The sequence below is a fragment of the Macrotis lagotis genome, chromosome 4, assembly GCF_037893015.1.
Source record: "Macrotis lagotis isolate mMagLag1 chromosome 4, bilby.v1.9.chrom.fasta, whole genome shotgun sequence".
Taxonomy (NCBI): domain Eukaryota; kingdom Metazoa; phylum Chordata; class Mammalia; order Peramelemorphia; family Peramelidae; genus Macrotis; species Macrotis lagotis.
Genome location: NC_133661.1, coordinates 270948785 through 270972937, shown reverse-complemented (window position 1 = coordinate 270972937; position 24153 = coordinate 270948785). Strand labels below are relative to the sequence as shown.

General features: G+C 36.0%; 1 protein-coding gene across 4 annotated transcripts in view; it reads right to left on the bottom strand.

The window, feature by feature from the left end:
• The window catches only part of POLE2 (DNA polymerase epsilon 2, accessory subunit), a 56205-nt gene extending 32354 nt beyond the window's left edge, over nucleotides 1-23851 (bottom strand). For 2 of the 4 annotated variants that reach the window (XM_074236015.1, XM_074236017.1), the window contains exons 1-7: nucleotides 23737-23851; nucleotides 19918-20018; nucleotides 18298-18373; nucleotides 16415-16492; nucleotides 15781-15871; nucleotides 8264-8338; nucleotides 3923-4006 (exon numbers count right to left, since the gene is read on the bottom strand). In XM_074236015.1, the coding sequence (XP_074092116.1) occupies nucleotides 3923-4006; nucleotides 8264-8338; nucleotides 15781-15871; nucleotides 16415-16492; nucleotides 18298-18373; nucleotides 19918-20018; nucleotides 23737-23804 (573 nt within the window). In that variant the 5' untranslated portion in view covers nucleotides 23805-23851. The remainder of the gene's footprint in view (nucleotides 1-3922; nucleotides 4007-8263; nucleotides 8339-15780; nucleotides 15872-16414; nucleotides 16493-18297; nucleotides 18374-19917; nucleotides 20019-23736) is intronic. The other 2 variants (XM_074236016.1, XM_074236018.1) reach the window with 2 other exon arrangements.
• Nucleotides 23852-24153: the final 302 nt, after the last annotated feature.

Below are 24153 nucleotides of genomic sequence, written 5' to 3'. Positions count from 1 at the left end.
TATTTTTATCTCAACAAACTCTCACATTTGCCCTCTTATCATTACTCATACAAGCTTCTATCCTAGCTTGTATCTCTTAACTGAACTTATGCAACAGCCTTCTAATTTGTCTCTCTACCTCAAGTCTCTTACCATTCCTATCAATTTTCCATCAGGAGCCAAGGGGATTTTCATTGCAAAGTAAGTGAAAATCAAAAATCACATTTACTGCTACCTTACTGCCTTAGGATTAAATACAAACTTTTCCACTTAGCATTTCTTTAACATAACCTCAACCTACTTTTGCAGTGTCTTAATCTCTTTCTCACTCTCTATAGCTTGCCAAATTCTCTTTCTTGTGGTTTGTTGTAGACAATACCCACCACCATTCCACATACTTCTGTATTCACTATTCCTAGTACTTAGAGCATGTTCTCTCCTCATCTCAGTCTTTCTGAATCTCTTCCTTCAGTTAAGACTCAGCTCAAGCACTGCCTTATATATGAAGTTGTTCTGATTCTCTAAACTCTACTACCCTCCCTTCCTAAACTACCTTGTATTTTAAAAACAGATTTCTATATTTTTAAAGATGTGCATTTTGTCTTCTCTAATAGAATATAAGCTCCTTGAGGGCAGGAACTATTTCATTTTTGTCTTTCTATTCTCAGGGCTTTAGGGCAGTGCCTGGCCCAAAGTCAGTAAAATGTGTTTATTATCAATGACTGCAATGAAGGCTGCTTATCATATCTGTAGATGGTATGAAGTTGGATGCAATAGTTAAGAGATATGGTTATAATTAGGATAAAAAAAGTCAGAGTGGCTAGGTGGCACAGTGGATAGAGCACTGGCCCTGGAGTCAGGAGTACCTGGGTTCAAATCTGATTTCAAGACACTTAATAATTACCTAGCTGTGTGGCCTTGGGCAAGCCACTTAACCCCCTGCCTTACCAAAAAAAAAAACAAATAAAAAATCATAATCTTGCAAGAATGATGCGACAGATAATCTTATGGATAAACAGAAGTAAATATCCCAACTACAATTTCCTCAGCCATAAATGAGGATAATGACTGTAGTACTTAATTCATAGCACTGTTAAAAGAATTAAACTAAAATAATAAATGAAAGCTTTGTAAATCCTAAAAAACAACAGATGTTATCTACTATATGGAGCCATCACAATATAGTAGAAAAATGGTAAATCCAAGAGTTATGAGCAACCTATATTAAATCCTACTTCTGACACTATTAGCTAAGTGACCATGGGCAAATTACCTAATTTTACCTGAGTCTCAGAAAATAATATCTGTAATGCCAACCTCACAAAACTTTGGGAGGGTCAAATGGGATTCACAGATTCACTGATCAAGAGCTGGAAGGGATCTCAGAAGGTAAAATATTATTATTAACTATCAGTTACTATTATAGACTGTAAAGTCCATAAGTTCAATGATCATGTCTTATCTAACTTCATTCCACAAGGACCCATATGCTTAATAATATCTGTAGACTAAGTGAGATGAAATTGGACAGAGATAAATGTAAAATCCTACATTAACTTTTAAAAAATCAGTTGTGTAAGTTAAGAATAGGAGGAAGTGATTAGACAATAGTTTATATGAAAAAGGCTTAGGTTTTTAGTGAACTGAAAGTTAAAGAATCAATCAAAATAACCAATAAAATCTCATGCACTCTTAGGTTGCCCTGATAGAAATATAATAGTCAAAACCTAAAGCAAAGCAAGTAGCAGTTTCACCAAACTCCACCTTGAAAATATTCAATATTACCCATCCCTACACCAGATAACAAGAAGCCATGTCCAGCTGTCCATCCATTGGAAATTCATGCTTTTACCCAGTCTTGTCCAATTCATGCTGCTGTGTTACAAGCCCAGAGGTAGTTTGCAGGGGGGGCCGGGGTGGGTGGGGGGAAAGTAATTTAAAAAACTAAATCTTTGAAAAGAAAAAAATCCTTAGGAACATCCATCATTTTGTAATGTTATTTATGTTGGGGGGTGGGGTGGGAGGGAGGGATTGAGACAAGGAAAATCAGTGATGTACAACATCTGAACCATTTATATTTTGATCACAAAATGAGTCTATGTTCTACTGATTTTTTTGTTCACTGTATTACCCATCTCGGAAAAAAAGGTCCAAGTGGAAATTCTCTCTTTCTCTGAGGCCTTCTGACCTAATGCTACTACTCCAAGTGAGCTGCCTAGAACTGTTCAAATCTGAATCAAGCTTTTCCCTTTGGTTTGGAGAGGACCAGACCAGAGCCTCCAGACTATTTGAAATCTACAGGGGCGCATACTGAGAACAAAAATAAAAGCTGTCTATGAGAAAAAAAAAAAATCAATATCTAGAATATATTGTTCTAGATAATTTTTGAAATAACAATTTCAAGTCAAACACACAAGATTGTAGCCTATGAAAATAAGTTAAAGGGACTATTTAAATGACTGTAACTTGTAGAACAATTTATCTTATTTTGCTTGGTCCAAGAAGGCAATAAAAATTAGCAAATACAAGTATTAGAAAGAAATATTTCAGCTCAACATAAGAAAAACCATTCTAGCCATATTAAGTAGTGAGTTTCCTCATACTGAAGGTTTTAAGTCTGGATATATGACTACTTTTTGAGGGTGTTATAAAAGTGATTAATGCCTCAAGTAGGAATTGGACTATATGATCTCTCAGGCCCTTTTCATCTTTTAATAGTCCATGATCTGAAACTTCAAGGATCATAGAAGGTTTTTAAGGAAATTCTTTTTATATTTTTCTTGAATTAAAAACTTGCACATTTCATTTTCTCCTCAAATTCACCTTGGAAGGAAGGTACCATTTATTATTCAGTTTTATAGTTGAGGGTCACAATGATTAAGCGACTGAACCACAGACCCACAGGAAAGTATTTGTAATGGAATTTGAAATGGAATCTTCCTGACTTCAAATCCAATATACTATCTTTTACACCAGAGATGTAAAAAGGGTCAATGATCAAAGGTGTAAAAAGATCAGAGATCAAACTCAGTCAGCAAAGTTCTCTAGTGCTGTCCTAACCAGATTAAAACATCACTGGGAAAGGTTTAACAGAATAAACAAAAATAGAACATATTTAATGTTAATTTATGGTTTTCTAAGTCATTATGCAACCCACAGGGATCCTTTTCTAGTTGAATTTACTTTACACTGCTTTATAAAAATTGCCTTTTATCCAGATAGATAATATTGAATGCATATCCTGACTGATTCCTATATTTCCTAGATTCAAGTATATGTATATTTTCCTTTTCATAATTTAGGCAGCAAGAACTACATGGGGAAAGATGACAGCACTATATGTCTAGAGAACTAGGTTCAACAACTAACCTCTTTGGGCTTCCTTTTCCTTTCATATAAAATTAAAGAATTGGTCCAGATGTCAGGTTCCTTTTGTCTTTGACTTACTATATAATGATAATAATATAATTCTAGTTTCAGTTTTTCAAGATTCTGGTCATGCCTCTCAATATGAGAGGTAAGATAATTTAAAGCCTTATGATTTATGGTACACATTTATTTAATGGCTAATTCTAGCAACATTTAAGATTATGCTTTCATAGTAGCTCAATTAGGATCTTGCAGTATCTCAGGTCTGGATACTTTATAATCAATTTTAAGAAGAAAAGGTTAAGTAAAAGACATCTAAGAAAAAAAGAAGTATGAGCTATGAGGAAGATTTGTACAACTGACATTTAATTCTACCAATATTTAAGATTATTCTTCCATATCAGTAATTGGCTCAATTAGGATCTTTTATCTTAGTTCTGGATGTAACAGATATGTGAGAGACAGAAAAGGAGGAATTATGAGTTATGCAGAAGGGTTCTGTACAACTGACATTTAAAAAAAAAGTTTCTCTAAATCAGAATGTTAACTGTAAAGCAGTTTAAGTTTAACCTACCTCTTTCATTTGGGTTATCATCCCAAGAACAATCACTTCTCCAATTTTGGCTGTACTTCCCAATAAGGTTTCAATTGTTTTAAGCTAAAAGAAAAAAAATTTCTCAGATTTACAAATGAACACAGTCCAGAAATTTTCTTCTAAAAGCTAAATATTTTGTACAATGTTGATAAATAATTATTAAAATTATATGATGATCTATTTTTTAAAAATCCTAAACCTCCACTTAGGCTTTTAGGACACTGTCTGTTAAAAAGTTTTTATAATAGTCAAAAGCTAAAGCAAAGCAAGTAGCAGTTTCACCAAACTCCACTTTGAAAATATTCAATATGCCTTCAAAAATCTTTTAGTCCAATGTTTCAACATCATATGAATGTGATCTTGATTTCGTAAAAACTATTTTTCAAGGCCTAGTAGGTCTTACCATATTGTAAAGTCTTCTGCTACAATCTCAGCCACAGAATGTGTTTTTTGGGTGAGGACTGGCATAGCTAGTGCAAAGAATCAGGCTGGTCACTGGTGAAAATTTTTTGGCTATAAAATAGTTCTCAAGTTTGTGCTTCTCTACTAATATAGGCATTAGAAGAAAAGAGTCTACCTAAATGTGAAATCTTTGCCCAATGACCAATACATGTATATGCTACTGAAAGAATTTATCTGAATCAGTCTTGAAATTCTTAATATAAATGAAATGTGAAAACAAAAATAGGTTGCAGTTTAATGGTTCTTCTTGAGAAGGCAAATAAAAGCATCAAAGAAGTTAATTTAATCACGTGCTCAAAGGCATTAAGAAAAATAAACTCTTGGGACATTTGGTCTCACATTGTAGAGATCATTATGTGAATTTGCAAAAAAAGTCAAACATAAAAAAAGAATTACTGCAGACGTATTATAATGCTTGCTGAAATAGATGAAGAGTTGGATAAATTCTATGAAAAATTTGATAAGATCCTCCAAGTTAAATCAACAATTACTTTGATATTTAGTAAATTTGATGCAAAGAAGGTATTAAGTAAATATGACTAAAAATGCTGGGAAATATATCAGAATAAGGAATGAGTAAAATCAAGGACTCGTAGTACCACATTCAAGTCTCATGTGGATATCACAATGAGTAAAATCAATAACATTTTAACAGACATGAACTGATTTGTTATTGACACTAAAAATTAAGAGGTAGCTAGAAGAAAGGACATTGATAATTACATACATACACACCACATGTGCACACACACACATCTAATGTGTACAAATATAAATCAATTGCCATAATGAAGAAGCCAAAAGAACCTAAAAATCACCTTAATCACATGATTTATTTGCTCAAGAGAGAGAGATGGTAGCAAATATATTGGCTTAGAACATAAACTCAATGATAAAATCTTATGAAAAGGACAAACAGAAAATAACTTGCTGTATCACCAAGCTTAAAACTGCATTAAGACTTTTGGAATACTATGAGATAATTCTTGAAATGATAGTTAATAGCATAAAGCATGAAAACAAAAATCAAAGGCTTAAAATTTAGCAAAAAAGTAGATAAAACTACTTATGTATTGATTTTTTTCTCTAATTTTTTTTCCAGTTTCAATTTGATTCTTCTTTCACATCATGATTAATATGGACATATTTAGCATAGATTTATACATATAACCTATATTAGATTGCTTTCCATGGTGGGGGAGGGGAGTAAGGGGAAGAGAAAAGGGAGAGAAAACTGTGAAACACAAAACATTACCAAAAAACGAATGTTGAAAACTATCTTTGCATGTAGCCAGAAAAATAATTAATATATTGAAAAGTAGACAAAATTATCCCTAATTAGAAGACAAAATATTGGTGTGGTTAGAAAGCCCTAGAAAATCAGCAAAGAAACTAAGATAATAACCATAAAAAGGTTAACAATGAACAATAAATTCATAAAATCATTAGCATTTCTATATAGTACTAAAATTAGTTGGAAGGAAAAATTACATTCAAAATAACTATAAAATGCATAAATTACTGGAGTTTACTACCAAGTAATACACAAGATTAATTTCAATAAGCTATAAAATACTTTGACAAAAATAGAAACAAATAACTTGGAGATACATGTGATTTGGGGATCTTTCCAAAGTATAGCAATTGATAGTTTGGATTTTTTCTTTAAAAACTGCCAGTTCATATTTGTTGATCATATTTATCTTTAAAATAAGACCCCTATCAGAGAAATACCACAGATTCCCCACCTCTACCCCAAGTAATGTTTTCCCTCTAATTTTAACTGCTTTAATTTTGTTTGCCCAAAACATTTTGGACTTTATGTAATTAAAAATTGCCCATTTTATATTCTGTGAGTTTCTCAATTGTCATTGTTTAGTCATAAACTCTTCCCCTATCTGAAAGACATTTTTTTACTAGCTCCTCTAATTGTTTAGATTGTTTATGATGTCATTTTTTATGGCTCTCTTTCTGACAAGAGTTGATTGGAAAACTATAAAGCAGTTTGGTAGATGTTATTCTACAAAAATCACAACACAAATACATGACCTGAATTACAAGGTTATACCATAAAGTACATAAAGTAAATTAGAAGATAATAGAATCAGCTATCTTTTACAGCTACAGTTAGGAAGAAAAGACTAAAAAGATAAGCTAGGTAGTTTTGACCACATATTAGCTTGAAATAAAATTATTTGAAGCATTAGTGTAAGTTAAAAAAAAAACAAGAATGCCTGATAGTTTATATACATGTATGTATACATGTATATATGAACATATATATACATTCCATGCATATATGTATTAACATAAGACAGAAGGAACAGAAATAATTAAGACCAAGAACAAAAATCCGGTAGACAAGTGGTCAAAAAAATGTGTCTTTTCAAAAGATTTGTGAACTATAAAATGTCTCCCTGAAAACATGCTCATTTTTGGTATATGTTACGTATGTTAAAAAGATGAACTTAGGGACTGGGCATGTAATTTCATTGGTAAACTCTAACAATGCATATTGCTATTTTTTTCTACAACTTAAAAACACTGATTTGTCCAGGGATATGTCAGGGGAAGGACTTGTACCCTAGTCTTTAGGAGCATTAAGACTACTATCTATTTACCCCTGAGATTTCACCTTAGAAGCAAATTGGCAAAGATTTAAAAAAAAAAGATGTTTGAAGAGAATTTGGGAAGAAAGGTACACTGATATGCTTGTTGGAACTATGAAGTTGCTCAACTGTTCTTGATTACAATTTGGAATTATGAAACAAAAACCAAATTGTTCAAATTCTTTGACGCAGGAATCCCACTACTAGACAGATGAAAAACAAACAAAACAGCAACACTTTGTGGCAATTAAGAAATTGGGGTGAGTGGAATATTCTCAATAAAACTATTTCAGCGTTGATATTCCTAATGAAGAGTCCTCTCAGGATTAAGAAATATTAAAGAAAGAACAAATTATATTCTAAATTATTTCTAGAAGAAAGCCCCTTGTATTCCAAACAGGTGGCACCCTCTCCTAACTTCTGATAAGACTACTTTTACTAACTACTAGAAAGATAGTAGCCTTTTTCCCATGAGAAAAACCTTGCATTCCAAAGAAGCTCATAAGACTTCTCTTGTCTGATGATAAGAAGACTGTTCAAAGACAAGTTACATTACTTCAATAAGATAGTTATAATACTGAAGGTTATTCTCACCATCTGGATGGTGAGGTAATATATTATGAAAACCTTTCATTCTTTTCTTTGTTTCTGGGGTGGATGCTCACAAATAGAATGTAACTCTGAAGACTAACCAATGAGTTGACAGAGAGGAATGATAGGGAGGAGGAGGAGATTGCATTAGGCCATATAATCTTGCTTGACTGTCAATTCGGGACAGCTCCTTGATCTTCACTACCTTTGTGAGACTTGAAGTGTGCCCTCTTCTCAAGAAAGGCCAAAATAAACTTTTTCATTTAAATTGATTTAAAACTGCCATGCAATGTCTTGGATAAGGCAAAGAGGACTCCAAAGTGTTTCAGGACTCAACATTCAATTTCCATAGACATATAATTGCACTCAAATATATGATACATACACACACACACACACACACACACACACACATTTTCTAAAACTTCACAAATGAATTTGGTCTCTAGTGAACTCTTCTAATATATTTTAAGGCCCTAAAGATGAAATCTTATAATTATTATTCTATCTTCTCTTCATCTTAATGAACAGGACAATAGAATAATGATTAATAAAGACCAGTATGTCATTCAATTTCCTTTAAAACACAAGAAATAAAAAAAAAGAGTAAATAGGCTACTCATTCATTCATTCCAAATTCCTAATAAAATAGTCTAACCTGGAATTTGCTTCTGCTTTCATCAGGATGAGCACCTGTTGCTAGAGGAGTAAACAATTCATGTCTTTGTGTTCTCTATGAAAAAAAAGATTTGCTTGGGTTAATGAGGAAGATATTTTTAATACTTGAGAATTCATCATAGTAGTTTGCTTAAAATGTATTGTTTATTAAATAATACCAATTATAAAATAATTTGCTTAGAAATTATTTTATAATTGATATTATTCATAGTAACTAAAACAATCCTAAAGGAGTAAACATAGGGAGGGAAAATTTCTGGTAAAATAAAATCTTACTAGTCTGTTCAATTTAAACGATTAAGGGAAACATATCACTTCTTTCAATTAACAACTTTTAAATTTTTCAAGGAATGTACTTTGTAAGGGAGTTTGGAAACTACTACTGTATCAAACATAATTTATCAAAATTGTTTTAAAATAAAATTATTTAGCATTAAAGCTTGATAAATTTGCAATTTCAAATACCAAAGTTTAAGGAACTCAAGAGAATTAACTGCATGGCTTATCTTACACTAATATTCAGTTCTCTAAAGCTGACTAAAAACATGCTAGATGCCTCAGCTAATACAGAAAAAATACCTTTAAATTTTTTTCCCAAAATTTATTTTTTGATGTATTTTTTTTTACTTTAGACAAATATAAGAAAAAAACACTATCAAGTATACAGCAGTAATATAGAGGGTTTATAATATAAAACAATACATTTCCATTTTAAGAAAGCCTATACAATAAATACTATACATTGTGTTCAAGCTTGTCCATCTTTACTTTGCTTCCTTGTAAATTTTTATCAGTTCTCTGCTGTATACTATTTATTTTTTCCCTTTTACCCCCAATCCCCCAGGATAGCTGCAATTAAGCATGAATATATATATATACACACACACACACACACACACACACACACTCATCATTATCTACTTATTTGGTTTATGTCTCTCTCATTTTTATATTGCCTGAAAGAAATAAGCCCTCCTCATTCTTCCTTTATTTCTACATACTACACCTTGCCCTCCTATTCTTTAATTGCTCTTTCAAGAATTACTCATCTTTCTATAGCCTCCTTCCCCATTAATCTACACACCCTTCTATATACCTCCTTATCCTGTTCTCTCACCCTCTAACACAGTATATCCTCCCTATCCCCTCCTTGGATTTCTGAATTTAAAAGGTTTTTAATACCCTTATTATAAATACACACACACACACACAGGTGCTCCCCACTTTTAACCCATTCCTCATGAGAGTAAATTTCCAGAACTACCAGTTCTCCTTCCCCACCTAATTTCACTTCATCAGTTCTTCCTCTCACACCTCATTTGTAAAAGACAGTAACTTTTTTCCTTTTCTTTTCCTACATCATTTTACTCTTAACAATCCTAACCTATATGATTTCTCTCTCATCACATTCAATTTGGATCAATGTATACCATGAAAACAATGTAAAGACTGGCAAACTGCCTTCTGTGGGAGGTGGGGGGAGGGAAGTAAGATTAGTAGGAAAATTGTAAAACTCAAAATAAATAAAATCTTAAAAAAAAACCTATCCTACTCAGTTTTAACCCAATCTTTCCCTTGAACTATCTAATTTACTAATAATAACTTGGACATATGGTTTATATTTCCAGGTATAGACAGTAAAGAATTTGATTTTGAGTCCCTTGTAATTAGTTTTGATGTTTACCTTATATTTCTCTTAGTCCAATTTCTATTAAGTTTAAGTCTTTTTGCAACAAAATCCTGAAAGTCTGGCAATTCACTGAAACGCCCACTTTTTTCATTCAGGAGTATGCTTAACTTTTTCTGGGTATGATAATTTTGCTACATCCCCAGACCTTTTCATGTAGTATTCCAAGACCTTTTAAAGTAGCCACAGCTAGTCTTATGTAATTTGTAATTGTAGCGCTGCCATATTTGAATTGGCCTTTTTTTTTTTTGGTTGCTCTCAATATTTTCTCCTTAACCAAAGGGTTTTGGAATTTGGCTGATATTCCTGTCAATTTTCCTCCTAGTTTCCTGTTCAAGTGGTGATGAGTGAATTTTTTCCATTTTTACTTTTCCATCCTGTTTTAACACTTCAGAACAATTTTCTTTATTTTTGGTATTTTGTATCGATTCTTTTTTTTTAATTGTAGCTTTCAGATAATCTTGATTATTCTTATATTTTCTCTTTTTTGATATGTTCTCCAGATTGGTTGCTTTTCTTAGTTTGTTTGTTTTTTTGCAAGGCAATGGGGGTTAAGTGGCTTGCCCAAGGCCACACTGCTAGGTAAGTGACTGAGGCTGGATTTGAACTCAGGTACTCCTGATTCCAGGGCCAGTGCTCTATCCACTGTGCCACCTAGTCGCTTTTCTTATGAGGTATTTCATATTCTCTTCTATATTTATATTCTTTATTATTTCTTGGTCTCTTATAACTTCCCCGGCTTTCCCTTGGCTAAATCTAATTTTCAAGGAATCATATTCTTCCTTAGATTTTGAACCTTTTTACTTTCTCCCCAATCTCTATTATTTGATTTTTAGTCTTTTTTGACTTCTATTTATTCGATTAGAGCAAGGAGCCATTTGATGTTACTCTTTGGGGTAGTAGAAGCTTTGCTTGCTTTGGTACCTTTCTCTGAACTCGAACCCCAGTCTTCTCTATTCTCAAGGTAACAGCCTATAATTGGATTCTTTCTTCTCTGTGTGCTGGTTTTTCTTAAAGAAATATTTTAGCAGGTTAAAGTGTGAGGAATGGTGCCTCTGGCCTCAGGAGCTTTATCCTGGGCCTAACCTCTACACCCCTTTCCCCTTCAAAGCCACAGCCTTGGGGGGGTGGGGGGTGGAGTTGCCATCTCACACCATGCTAGAAATGATCTTACTCCCTAAGAAGCCCCCAGTGGCAATAATCTTCAGTTTTCCTGAATGAGTCCACCAACAGTAGCATCCCTGCCCCACTGCTTCTGCACTCCTAGATCTTGTGCTGGTTCCTTCTTGCCAAGGACTGTGTCTTGGAAGCACAGCTGGGCCTGGAATCCCTTATATAAGAGAGGCAAAGGTGCCCTCTCTTCCTCAGAAATCCAGCTACCCACACAGCCCTGGAGGTGAGAATGCCTGAGGCTAAGGCAGGTTCCACTTCCCAACAGACTGCCTTGGGGCTTGCCTCCCGAGGCTTCAGGAAGCCAGCCTTGAGGTGTTTACACTTCCCTCCCAAACCAATCTTTTCCCAGAAGGACCCAAGTTCTGCTGAAACGCATTTATTTTCGCTGTTCTATGTCCACCCTGAGGAGCTTTTCTGACTAGTTTGTGGAGGAAATCTGTAGAGCTTGAACTTTTCTAACCTACTCCACCATCTTCCCAGAATCTTCTCTAAAGTTTTATTAATTTTGTGAGAAATTATAGGGTGTTTGGTTTCCACAGGATGTAAAAAGGAGACTATTAGTAAAAAAAAAAAATCTCACAGGTATCCACCAGAACAAAGGCTAGAGTCCTAGGTTATTGTTTTACTGAGCTGGATGAGAGTCCTTCTCCCCCTCTATTAAGTCACCTTGCTCTGGAGGAAGTCAAAAACTAGATCCAGCCAGTCCTGGGCTGATCTAAGGTTTCTGACCTTTGCAAGTGAACTTGCTTAATGAGATCCACTCCCCCTGTGAAGACTGGGGTTCATCAGCATAACATGCATTAGACCAGGGTGGGGAAAATGTTAAAAGGGATGTTATGAGGTAGGTGTATTTTCTAGATTGTACCTCCAATGATGAGGACCTAGCAGGACTAAGAGGACAGGGAAATTAAAGCATTCCTATATAATATCAGACACTGGCACAATTTGGGGATTTTTCTTCTAGGGGAGATTGCCCTTTCCTGCAGGGATGTTAATTAATAAATAAAAGCTATTCAACTACTCCAGATTAAGTTTTGTTAATTACAGGCCATTTATAACTATTTAATCTTGGTTTTTGTAAAGTAAGGGGGTTGAATGACTTGCCCAAGATGACAGAGCTAATAAGTATCAAGTGTTTGAGTCTGCATTTGAACTCAAGACCTTCTGACTCTAGGGCTGATATTCTATCCATTGCACCACCTAGCTGTCTCCTAAAGTTTTCAGTCATGGAGTCTATGCCTGACAAATTTGTTCTGGTCATATCTGGTCTTGATTTAGATAAAGAATTGTGAACAAAATCTGGAGTTTAAGAAGAATATCAGAGAGTGAATTTGGAGAAAAGAAATGTGGAAATATCTGTAGAGACACACTGAAGACCTTGAGATAAAAAATAAAAAGGATTAAAAGACTTAACAGAAGGACCTGAGGAGGTAAAAAAGAAAAGCAAAAATACTCAAGTTAAAGGAGAATATGAAATGAAGTACTTAAAAAAAGTTACTGTTCAATAATTCTATCACTGGAAATATACCCTTAAAATATTACAAAGTAACAACAAAGAACTACTCCTTTAAATACTGCCAAAGCATAATTAATAGAATTGGAAAGTGAAAAAATACCCATTAGTTATTGTTTATTCTTCATTCTGAAGAGGACAATGACAAAGGTAATGTCCTGACTTGCAAGTGATTTAAGTGATGGAAGGCTATGCAAAGTCACCTGTCTCAATTTGTGCTGAGGAGCTATTTGGGTCGTGGCAAGATATAGAACAGGATGTCTGGAGATGGCCCTGGACATAATGGAAGACTAGCTTTTTTTATGCTAAGGTCTTTCCCAGGCAATTGACTGAGGTGATGCCTATTCTGTGATTAAGGCTGAAATTAAGAAATGAGACAAAGAATGGCCTCTTTTACCTATTCAAAAAAAAAACAACAACAAACAAACCCGCAATTTGGGAGGGGAAGATTCTCAGAATTTCTGACCAAAACACAAACAATTGCTTTTTTAAACTCCCTCTGAGACATCAGGACTGAAATGATGACCAAGTAAGGCTTGGACTGTGACTTAGTGTTGGCCAATCAACGTGAGGCAAAATGATTTGGGTTTAAGGCTTTTTGAATAGAAAGAGAACATATGTGAGAAATGTAAAGATTGGAGTAAAAAGATCTAGAAATTAGTTAGATACAAATTTACAAACCTATGTGACTAAAGGATGGCGTGTCCTTAACAGAAACAGGTAAGTTTAGAAAGGGTATCAGGGATGATATGGTGGGGAAAGATAATAAAGTTCTGTTTTGAACCTGTTGTGTTTGAGTTGCCTACAGGATATCCAGTTCAAAATGCTCAATAAGAATTGCATATCAGACTGATACACAAAAGATACACACACACATATACACACACACACACATATATACACATGCATATGTATATATGTATGGAGGTAGAGAGAAAGAGATATACAATGTCCCAAAAGTCTTAGCGAAATTTTAAGTTAATAAACCTAGGACAGATCTATTTAGGGATACTATACAGATCTTGGAGATATCTTCATAGAAATACTAATTAAATTCATGGGAAATGATGACAATGATCAATAGAGAAAGCACAGAGAAAAGAGGTACAGAGCCTTAGGATACATTCAATATTAGGAAATACAGTGTGAATGATGATACAAAAAGAAAACTAAGAAGTCAAGAAAGTAGGAAGAGATCAAAGCAGAACAGTATCATGAAAAACCAGAGAAGGAAAAATACCAAGGAGGAAAGAATGAACAAAAATGTCAAAAGCTACAAAGGTGAAGACCTTTCTACTCAAAAAGTCAAGTCTTAGCTCAGCCCCTTACTGGATTTTTTTTACTTATAGCCTCCAAATTTCTCTCCTTGGGTCAAGTCCTACCTTGTTCTAACCTGTCTTCTAGACAGGCAATTTCCTTAATTACAGGTTATCTCCCCTTTCCTCTCATTAAATTCTTGTGGTTCCCTATTTATTATCATAATCTCTTATAAGTATTTGACAATTAAGAGATCATTAGTGGCTTTAGAAAAAGTGAAAGAATTGGAAGTCTAGAAAGAGTGACAGAATTTGAAGTTAGATTGAAGAAGGGAATATTTATGGTAGTCTCAATTTTCTTGGCAAGTACAAAGAAGAGAAAGAAGATTTATAACATTTTATTCTAGCTTTTTTTTTTTACTTTCTTCTTTTATAAGGTAGTCAGAATGAGATTGATTGGACTAGATGATCACTAAAGTTCCTTTTTAGCTTTCAAATTCTATGATCCTATAATTAGCTTCAATAGTAATTTATATAATATTTTCTGGAGAATTTTCTAAATATTTTCCTGGATAACAAGAGTTTAAGGTTGCTAAAGTTAACAAAGTATTGGGGTTTTTATGTAATAAATAAAAACAATAAACTAATTCTATTATTAAAAAAAACAAACTGCCTAATCCTTCAATTAAGTATATAGTTTTTAAAGTAGTATTTAATATCATAAATAAAGTATTTTCTAGGACAACACTTAAGTTTATAATAAAAAACTTCAATTTTATAACAATTTGAAACACTATCATGAATACTTGAGTATTTCAGGATCTACAATTTTACCTGCTATTACTCCCTTCAAGTGATCTAGCTCAAAATCACCTCCATATCTAAATAGAAAATTTTATGAGTTGTCATGGTTAAAAAAGATGCATTAGGGGTGGCTAGGTGGTGCAGTGGATAGAGCACTGGCCTTGGAGACAGGAATACCTGGGTTCAAATCCCGTCTCAGACACTTAATAATTACCTAGCCATGTGGCCTTGGGCAAGCCACTTAACCCCATTGCCTTGAAAAATCTAAAAAGATGCATTATATGGCTATGCTGAGAATCTCCAAATGTAGTCAGGAGGACCTGCCAAGTAAGTGTCTCAGACACTTAATAATGCCTAGCTGTGACCTTGGGCAAGTCACTTAACCCCACTGCCCTAAATAAATAAAATTTTTAAAGTTAGGTAGCCCAATGGATAGAGCACTGAATCTGGAGTCAGGAGGACCTGAGTTCAAATCCAGTCCCAAACACTGAATAATTGCCTAGTTGTATGACCTTGAGCTTAACCCTATTGCCTTAAATATTTTTTTTAAAAAAAGAAAAAAGAGGATCTTCAAATGTAGCTGGTTCTTAGGTGATAGATGTACAATGTGTCCCCAGGATTGTGTACTATAGATACCATAGAATTTTGTTTTTTGTAATAAAAGGGATGAGAGGCACAATCAATGCAATCTATTATCAGAATTACAATTTAACAGACCTTCAAATAGCATCTATCTATAAAAAGCTAACAGGTACTTAAAAAGATTACTGCAGCATTACAGAATATTAAGGTAGAAAGGGACCTTATAGCTAATTGTGAGAAAACCAAGATCTAAAAAGGTTAAGTGATTTATTTTTCCAAATGTCAGATAGAAAGTCTTCTCTAAAACACAAAACAGTAAATGAATACTACCTCATACTATACATCATTTTATTATCAGAAATCTTAACATTCTGAAATACAATTCCCCAAATTTATCTTAACAAATATATTATGAAAACTGTCGAGTCATATTGTAAATACCGACCAATGACCTACCTGCCTTTTTTAAAAAAAAAACTCACCTGCTGTAAAATGGTATAACGTTCACGAAATACTTCCGCTTTGTCTCTTGCTTTCCCAAATAAATTTGAAGGATGACTAGTCATTGATAGCCTGGAAAAAGAGAAATGTCTCTACACTTTCAAAGTAACTATCTTGGGTCCTGCATGAAATGAGCACACATAAATGGATATATCACAATCTGTGAAAGTTAATGTGGTAAATAGGTCAAGAGCATGGGGATCTAAAGTAGAAGAAGTGATTTCAATTACTAACTTCCATGGGGAAGTCCTTTAACATCTATGAGCCTTAGTTTCTTCATCTGCAAAATGGAGATAGCTCATACAGTTGAGTTTGAGTTCTGTTGAAGGAATTAAGTATTTAATATGCCCCACAATCTTTGGGTGGGAATTGTAGTAAAATTCCAAGACTTTTATAGAGTAGTAATTAGACACTGACCCTTTGAAGAATTCTTACGAGTCAGTTTGGCTGTCCCCTCAACCCTTCTCATGCACAACCCCGACCCCTGGCTTTGGTGTACATAGAGGGATGAAACAAAGTGCAATATAGAAGAAAAAAAAAATTTTGAAATCTGCAAGGGCCATATAAATGTGAGGCATTATTTTTATATGAAAACTAATACTTAAGAAAACTTACGGTAGAAATTTCTTTCTTTCCAGATTATACACAAAGTGTGGAATATCAAATGCTCCAATTATATTAAGAATATGTTCTCTGGGTTAAAAAATAAAACACAAAATACATAAGATCTTATTAATAAGATTCTACTTCAAAATAGCAACTTGTTTCATGAAAAATACTGTTATATATTAAACTTGGTTTTTTTTGCCATTTAGCTATATATATATTTCAAACAACAAAGCATTATCAAGTACTGATTATAAATCAGATATCATAGTAGGATCTGAAGATAAAAAGACAAATAAAATAATCCTGATCTTCAAGGAATGTTCTGAGGGAAACTTTATGTACATATTTCAATATAATGAAAATAAATGCAAAGTAAAAGGGGGAGGTCTTGGTTAAAAAGGCTAATTAACAGCTGAGAAGAATTAGGAAGAGGTTCATATAAGTGTTGTTTAAGCTAAGCTTTGAAGGAAACAAGGGTCTATAAGAGGGGGGGACTGCATTACAGGTCTGGAAGACAACCTGACATGTTGATGAGGAATGAAACATCATGTGTGAGGGAAGCAAAAAGGTATATAGCCAGAATGAAGAGTACATGATGGGGAGTAAATAATATGTAGTTAAGATTAGAAAATGTTAAATTGGAGCCATATTGTAAAAAAGTTATCTGAAGACAAATTGAGGAGTTTCAATTTGCAACAAGGTAAAGGCAAGCCACTGGAACTAAAGGATGAAGCAAATAACATGGTCAGAACTATGCTTTAGGAAAATCACTTTGGTTGCTGTGTAGAGGAAGGATTAGAACAAGGTGAGAGTATATAGGCAGAGACAAATTAGGAAGATACTGAAATAGTCAAAGTTGTGGGGAGGAAGTAATGAGAGCACAACTATTTTGGTGTCTGAGTATAAAAACAAGGGAACAGGATATTTCAGATGTAAAAATTCAAGAAACTAACTAAATTTTCAAATATGGGTGACTGGAAAGATGGTAGTGACCTCAACCAAAATCAGAAATTAAGAAGAGGGGTAGGTTTTGGGGGGGGAGGATCAGTTCATTTGGACATTCTGAGCCCGATTTGCAGGTTTGAAAAGTCCAATGGGTTGGTGAGAAGAGACTAAGACTATAAATATAGAACTGCACTGAAATGATTAAATTCATTTGAGCTAATAAAGTCATGAAATGAGAAACAAGGGCTTCCCTTATTTGAGGAAAAGAAGCAGTTTTCACTGTAAATTATTAAATTATCTTTTATCTCTTAATTTGAGTTAAGTGTTTTCCTGAAGTCTAGCCAATGGAAAAACTACCCAGAATATTACAGCTCAAAAGAACAGGGTTTAGAATACAAAGATTCTCACAAAAAACATGATGAGGTTCTAATTCAAAATTACCAACCTAATGGATGAATTTAATAGCAAATTATCTTTTTGGATGTCTAAAACCAACTGACCCAAAAAATTGGGTCACCAGCAAATCAATAAAAAATTGTAATTTCTACTTCAAAATGTATATGACACTTAATAATAAAAATATTAGAAACCTTAAAATCCAAGAAAAATAAGATAAAAAAACAGAATAAAGTCCAAAATAATGAAAATGTTTAGAAATAACTGTACCTCCTATTTCAGACAATATTGAACACTACTTCTTTTCCTTTTTTTTTTAGGGTTTTTTTTCCCAAGGCAATGGGGTATGGGGTTAAGTGGCTTGCCCAAGGCCACACAGCTACGTAATTATTAAGTGTCTGAGGTGGGATGTGAACCCAGGTACTCCTGACTCCAGGGCCAGTGCTGTATCCACTGCGCCACCTAGCAGCCCATTACTTCTTTTCCTAAGGAAATCAAAAAAAATTAATTTTCATTAACGTAATAAGATGATACTTATGTCAACATACACAGTTTCATCTACTGACTGACTGCATTCCTGGACTGCTGCTTCCATTACAGACCGTTCAATCATATTTGATGACACTGCAAAGACAATTTAAAATTCATATTTTAAATAGTTTTTAATTTTTAAACATTTTAATATTTTTTCTGAAAAATATTCTTTTTTATAAATGCAAAATTTTATTTATTTTGAATTTTACAATTTCCCCCCTAATCTTGCTTCCCTCCCCCCACCCCCCACAGAAGGCAGCCTATTAGTCTTTACATTGTTTCCATGGTATACATTGATCTCAGTTGAATATGATGAGAGAGAAATCATATCCTTAAGGAAGAAAAATAAAGTATAAGAGATAGCAAAATTACATAGTTAGATAATGGGTTTTTTTTTTAAATTAAAGTAATAGTTTTTGGTCTTTGTTCAAACTCCACAATTCTTTCTCAGGATACAGATGGTATTCTCCATTGCAGACAGTCCAAAATTGTGCTTGATTGTTGTACTGATGGAATAAGCAAGTCTATTAAGGTTGATCATCACTCCCATGTTACTTTTAGGGTACACAGTGTTTTTCTGGTTCTGCTCATCTTGCTCAGTATCAGTTCATGCAGTCCTTCCAGGCTTCCCTGAATTCCCATCCCTCCTGGTTTGTAATAGAACAATAGTGTTCCATCACATACATATACCCATTTTATTAAGCCTTTCCTCAATTGATGGACATTCACTTAATTTCCAACTGAAAAATATTCTTAAAATTATTTCAAGTTTCAATATTTTGATAACCATATTTTAATGATTGTTTCTTCTGTAATCTCATATATTTTATGCATTTAAAAGGCATTTTTCTGAGAAGTCCTTTGACTTCAACAGATTTCCAAATGACTCAATGATATAAAAGGGTTAAAAGTCTTCATTCCTTTTCCTGATTAGTTCATAAAAAAAAAAACACCTGGGGTCATTTTACTCCTCTATTTTATTTTTGGCCACTAAAATATATGTGCAAAAGTGGCTCCATTAGATCTACTGATCCTAAAATGAGATAGAGGAATATTTTCCACCTCTATTATTGTAATATTTTCTGTATCACAGATTTGATTCTCTTCCTTTTGCAATAGCAGCAATAGGAATGGATAAGAGAACACTATCATTGAAGACCATAGTCTGGGAATTGACATTACAGGTTTGTGGCTGTTGTAATGACAATAGCTGATGCACATTTAGAAAAACCAAGATGAAAAGCATGAAAATATTTGATTATTGTCTGCAGTTGAAGAGGAGATATTTTAGAGTTAAATGGGCATCCAAGGAAAGATGGATATCTAGGGATGCTTCTTAAGTTGATAGCAACTTTCTTGAAAGTCTGGTATAATACAATTATTTCCCTCTTAGTTCTAACAAAATCAAAAGTGAAAAGAAGGTGAGAAAAAATTTCTCTAAGAGCATTAGCTATGACTTACACAAATAAGTAGGGTCCTTACAGGTTTAACACTTTGGCTACTGTCAAATCAGGGAGTGGTGATAACCTGTAAGTATGTCTAATAGGTAAAGCACTATATGCTATAACAAACATAAATTACCAAATTTAAGGATCAAATTCAATTTGTAACTAAGCAATTTAAGAGTTACTTACAAGGCTGTTTTTCAACAGCATCAATTACACTTTCCAGTGCATCTTCAAGCTCTAATTCAGGGATAAGCTCAAGAGCTTCAGTGAGGTATTTAGTGGCTTCACTAATAGAAGGAAGAAACAAATAGGAAATTGATTTTTAAAAATAGATAATGATCAAATTACTTTTTAATAGGAAAAACAGCATTAAATTACTGGACCAAAATCCTTTGTTCCTTTTCACATTTTCCTTTTCACATGTGCATGACTTTTGCTCACACTATTTCTCATGCTAAAGCAGTGGAGCAAAAGAGGAGGCAGCATGTACTAAGCAAGCCAAACCACCACTTTGACTACAATTAGTCAAGGACTCTGAACCAAAGGGTCTCGGGAATAGTAGTGCCCACTAAACAGACTTGTTTCTAGCTCAGACCTAACTGCCATTATCTGGGGATACCAACCTTCCTACCTACAGGGCAGGTAAGCCAACTGAACTGAAACAGCAAAGCACCTTGAAAGAGAGAGAGAAAGGAGCTATTTGCCAGGCACATAAACTACAACTACCTCACACCACATTGATTACCATCTCCCTTCAGTATCTGATGGGGAAAACTCAAGACTGATTCTAAAAGCTTAGGGAGCAATGACACTGAACAATGCAAAAAGCAAAAACATCTGATTTTGCCATTGCACTTTAAGGTTTGCAGAACTTTTTCAGCTGTTTGTAGTTGAAACTTTCTGTGTTGTCTTCCCCATTAGATTGTGAGTTTATCTCCTATGCTTTGCACATAGTAAGCACTGAATAAATGCTTTATTCCTTTATTTTAAATAGAACTGAAACTGGAGATCATCCAAAAGGGAATGAAAGGGTAGCTAGAGAGGGTCTATACAAACTGAAATATACTTACTATAAACAAAAACCAAAAGGAGCAATATAAAACGTATCATCAAAGAAATGTATCCAGAAAAAAGTGGATTCATTAATTAATGACTGGGAGGGGTGGCTAGGTGGCACAGTGGATGGGGTGGCTAGGTGGCACAGTGGATAAAACACTGGCCTTGGAGTCAGGAGTACCTGGGTTCAAATCCGGTCTCAGACACTTAGTAATTTACCTAGCCGTATGGCCTTGGGCAAGCCACTTAACCCCATTTGCCCTGGCAAAAAAAAAAAAAATTAATGACTGGGAGAGATAACCAAAAGGCAGCCCATATACTCCAGTAGTATCCATATAATATCAAGAGAAAAAAGTACTGGTTCCTAACTGGGTAGACTACCTAGAGTGAATTATGGGGAAGCATGTGAGTCTGTAACACTCATGTGTCATTGAAATTATATATATCCATTAGAGAATCAGAGTGGTTGAAAGAAGACTTACTTATATCAAATAAGTTTATAATTAACAATTCTTTTCAAATGAGTATAAAATAATATCTTTTTAAAATATTTTGCATTTTAAGATGAATTTCTTATAACTAGGAATTTTAAAGACACAGGTAAAAATCAAAATTAAAAGCCAAAAGTTCTCTTAAAAAATAAAGAGTCTAGGGTCAGCTAGGTGGAGTAGTAGATAGAGCATCAGCCTTGGAGTCAGGAGGAGCCGAGTTCAAATCCAACATCTGACACCTAATAATTACCTAGCTGTGTGATCTTGGACAAGTCACTTCATGCCATTGCCTTGAAAAAAAAAATAAAAAAATACTTTTATTCACAGTCTAGGGGTCAGATAGCTATTTGTTAATTCTATACAAAAGTGAATTAAAATATTAAAGAAATTCACTCATCCTCTCTGAATTTTTTTTAAGATAACCTGCCAGACATATGATTCTATTTCTATAATATGCCATATGTTCATATATTCCAACATTTTCTGTTTCTTCCTCCTAGAATCCCTTCCCATAACCTATTTGACTTTTTAAGGTACAGATCCAATACCTGCATAAAGCTTTCCCTAATACCAACAGGAAATAACATTTTCCTCCTCTGAACTCTCACAGAACTTTGTAACTTCTTATGATACTTTATTATATTCCTACAATGATTATGAATAATAACTCATATCTGTATAGCAGTCTACAGTTTACAAAGGACTTTCATTAGCAATCTGACATTATTCATTATACTTTGCAGCCAATATATATTGATATTCATTATTTGCTGTAAAGAATTGTTTTTTAACTGTCTCATCAACAAAACTTTTTCTTACACTGAGTTATTTTACATTATTTTCCTTAATCTAAGGATTAAGTACCTAAGAGTGCTAGGAATAGTCAAAATTTAAATAAAAACTTGTTGATTTAATTAACAAACCTCTAAGTGCCTATACAAGCTGCCTTGCCCAGAAAAGAATTCTTCACAATAAAAGAATTATTTAATGCTGTATTTTCTTGGCTTAGCCAAGGCATTTTAAAAAAATTAGTGTATGCTGCCAAGGGGAAGGGAATGGTGATGTGGTGGCAAATCTATCCCTGGATGTACAAGCAGGTCTTTATGTTCCCTGCAAGATGTTTGAGAGATGTTGTTGTTTCGTCGTTTCAGTTGTATATGACTCTTCACGATCTCACTTGGGGTTTTCTTGACAAAGATACTAGAGTGCTTTGCCATTTCCTTTTTCCAGTTCATTTTAAACATGAGAAAATAAGGCAAACAGGGTTAAGTGACCTGCCCAGGGTCACACAGCTATTAAATGACAGAGGTTGGATTAGAACTCGGAAAGATGCATCTTCCCAGGCCCAAAGCTCTATCCACTAAGCAACCTGGCTGCCCCAAAGGGTTTCCTAAGGTTGGCCCGTTACTCTTACAATTCAGTGAACTTTCAGGGCCTTCCTAAAATAGAAAATCTGTTATTTGCTTTCAAAGCCCTTCCCTACCTCCCCGTTTTTCTCCTTGTTTCCTCTGCTCTCCTACTCTAAGGATCCAGTGTCCTGGGCCTCATTCCATCCCCGGCCGGAGCGCCTGGGCCCGAGCCGTCACCCGCGCCCGAGCCGCCACCCGGCCCCGGGCCCCAGCCGCCACCCGGACCCGGGCCCGAGCCGTCACCCGGACCCGGGCCCGAGCCGCCACCCGGCCCCGGGCCCCGGGCCCCAGCCGCCACCCGCGCCCGAGCCGCCACCCGGCCCCGGTCCCGAGCCGTCACCCGGACCGGGCCCCAGCCGCCACCCGGACCCGGACCCGAGCCGTCACCCGGACCGGGCCCCGGACCCCAGCTGCCACCCGCGCCCGAGCCGTCACCCGGCCCCGGGCCCCAGCCGCCACCCGAGCCCGAGCCGTCACCCGGCCCCGGGCCCCAGCCGCCACCCGCGCCCGAGCCGCCACCCGGCCCCGGGCCCCAGCCGCCACCCGCGCCCGAGCCGCCACCCGGCCCCGGGCCCCAGCCGCCACCCGCGCCCGAGCCGCCACCCGGCCCCGGGCCCCAGCCGCCACCCGCGCCCGAGCCGCCACCCGCGCCCGAGCCGTCACCCGGCCCCGGGCCCCAGCCGCCACCCGCGCCCGAGCCGTCACCCGGCCCCGGGCCCCAGCCGCCACCCGCGCCGCTCCCACGACTCCCCCCCCCCCTCCCCGGGACGACCTCCATTAATGGGGGGTATCTTAAAGCTTCCCAAGGTCGGACTGCCCCGGGCAGCGGGGCTCGGCGGTGCCCTTGCTCCGTGCCCCCGGCAGTGGGCGCTTCCCGATAAAAGGTGCAGGATGCCCCAAGTGTTCCTGCGTCTCCTTCTTCTAGGGGTCGGGCTCCCGCGGCCCGGGCCCGCCGGGCTTAGGTCGGCGGGGCAGTGACCCGGACACTTCCCGGACCCGCTTCTTTCCCATACCACCCCCTTCAGGAAACGCACCCCGTGGGAACTCACCCCCGAAGCAGATAGCCCCGCAATTTAAAGGCAGAGACCACTTTACTGCGAAAACGATCCGGCGCCATTTTCAGATTTTGGCGCCAGAGCAGCGCTGCCTCCGCCTCCGCCTCTTCCTCCCCAGGATCCGCCCCCTGCCCCCCACGTGACTAAAGAATAAGCTTTCCCCCTCCCCCACAGAAAGTTGGGTCAGAACTTTTAAACTAGAGTTAATTGCCGTATCCTTGGCAGAGCGTTCCAATCCCTGGGGCCTTAATTCTCTCTAAAACTTCCTAAACTTAGACCTCCACTCAAAAAATGTTTCGGGGATTTTTTTTTTAAACTTCTAGTGAGACTGGAAATCTTGCCCCTGTTAGGTGTGTGTTCCTACACCCCTCATGAACACATGCATATACACACATAGACACATATGAATAC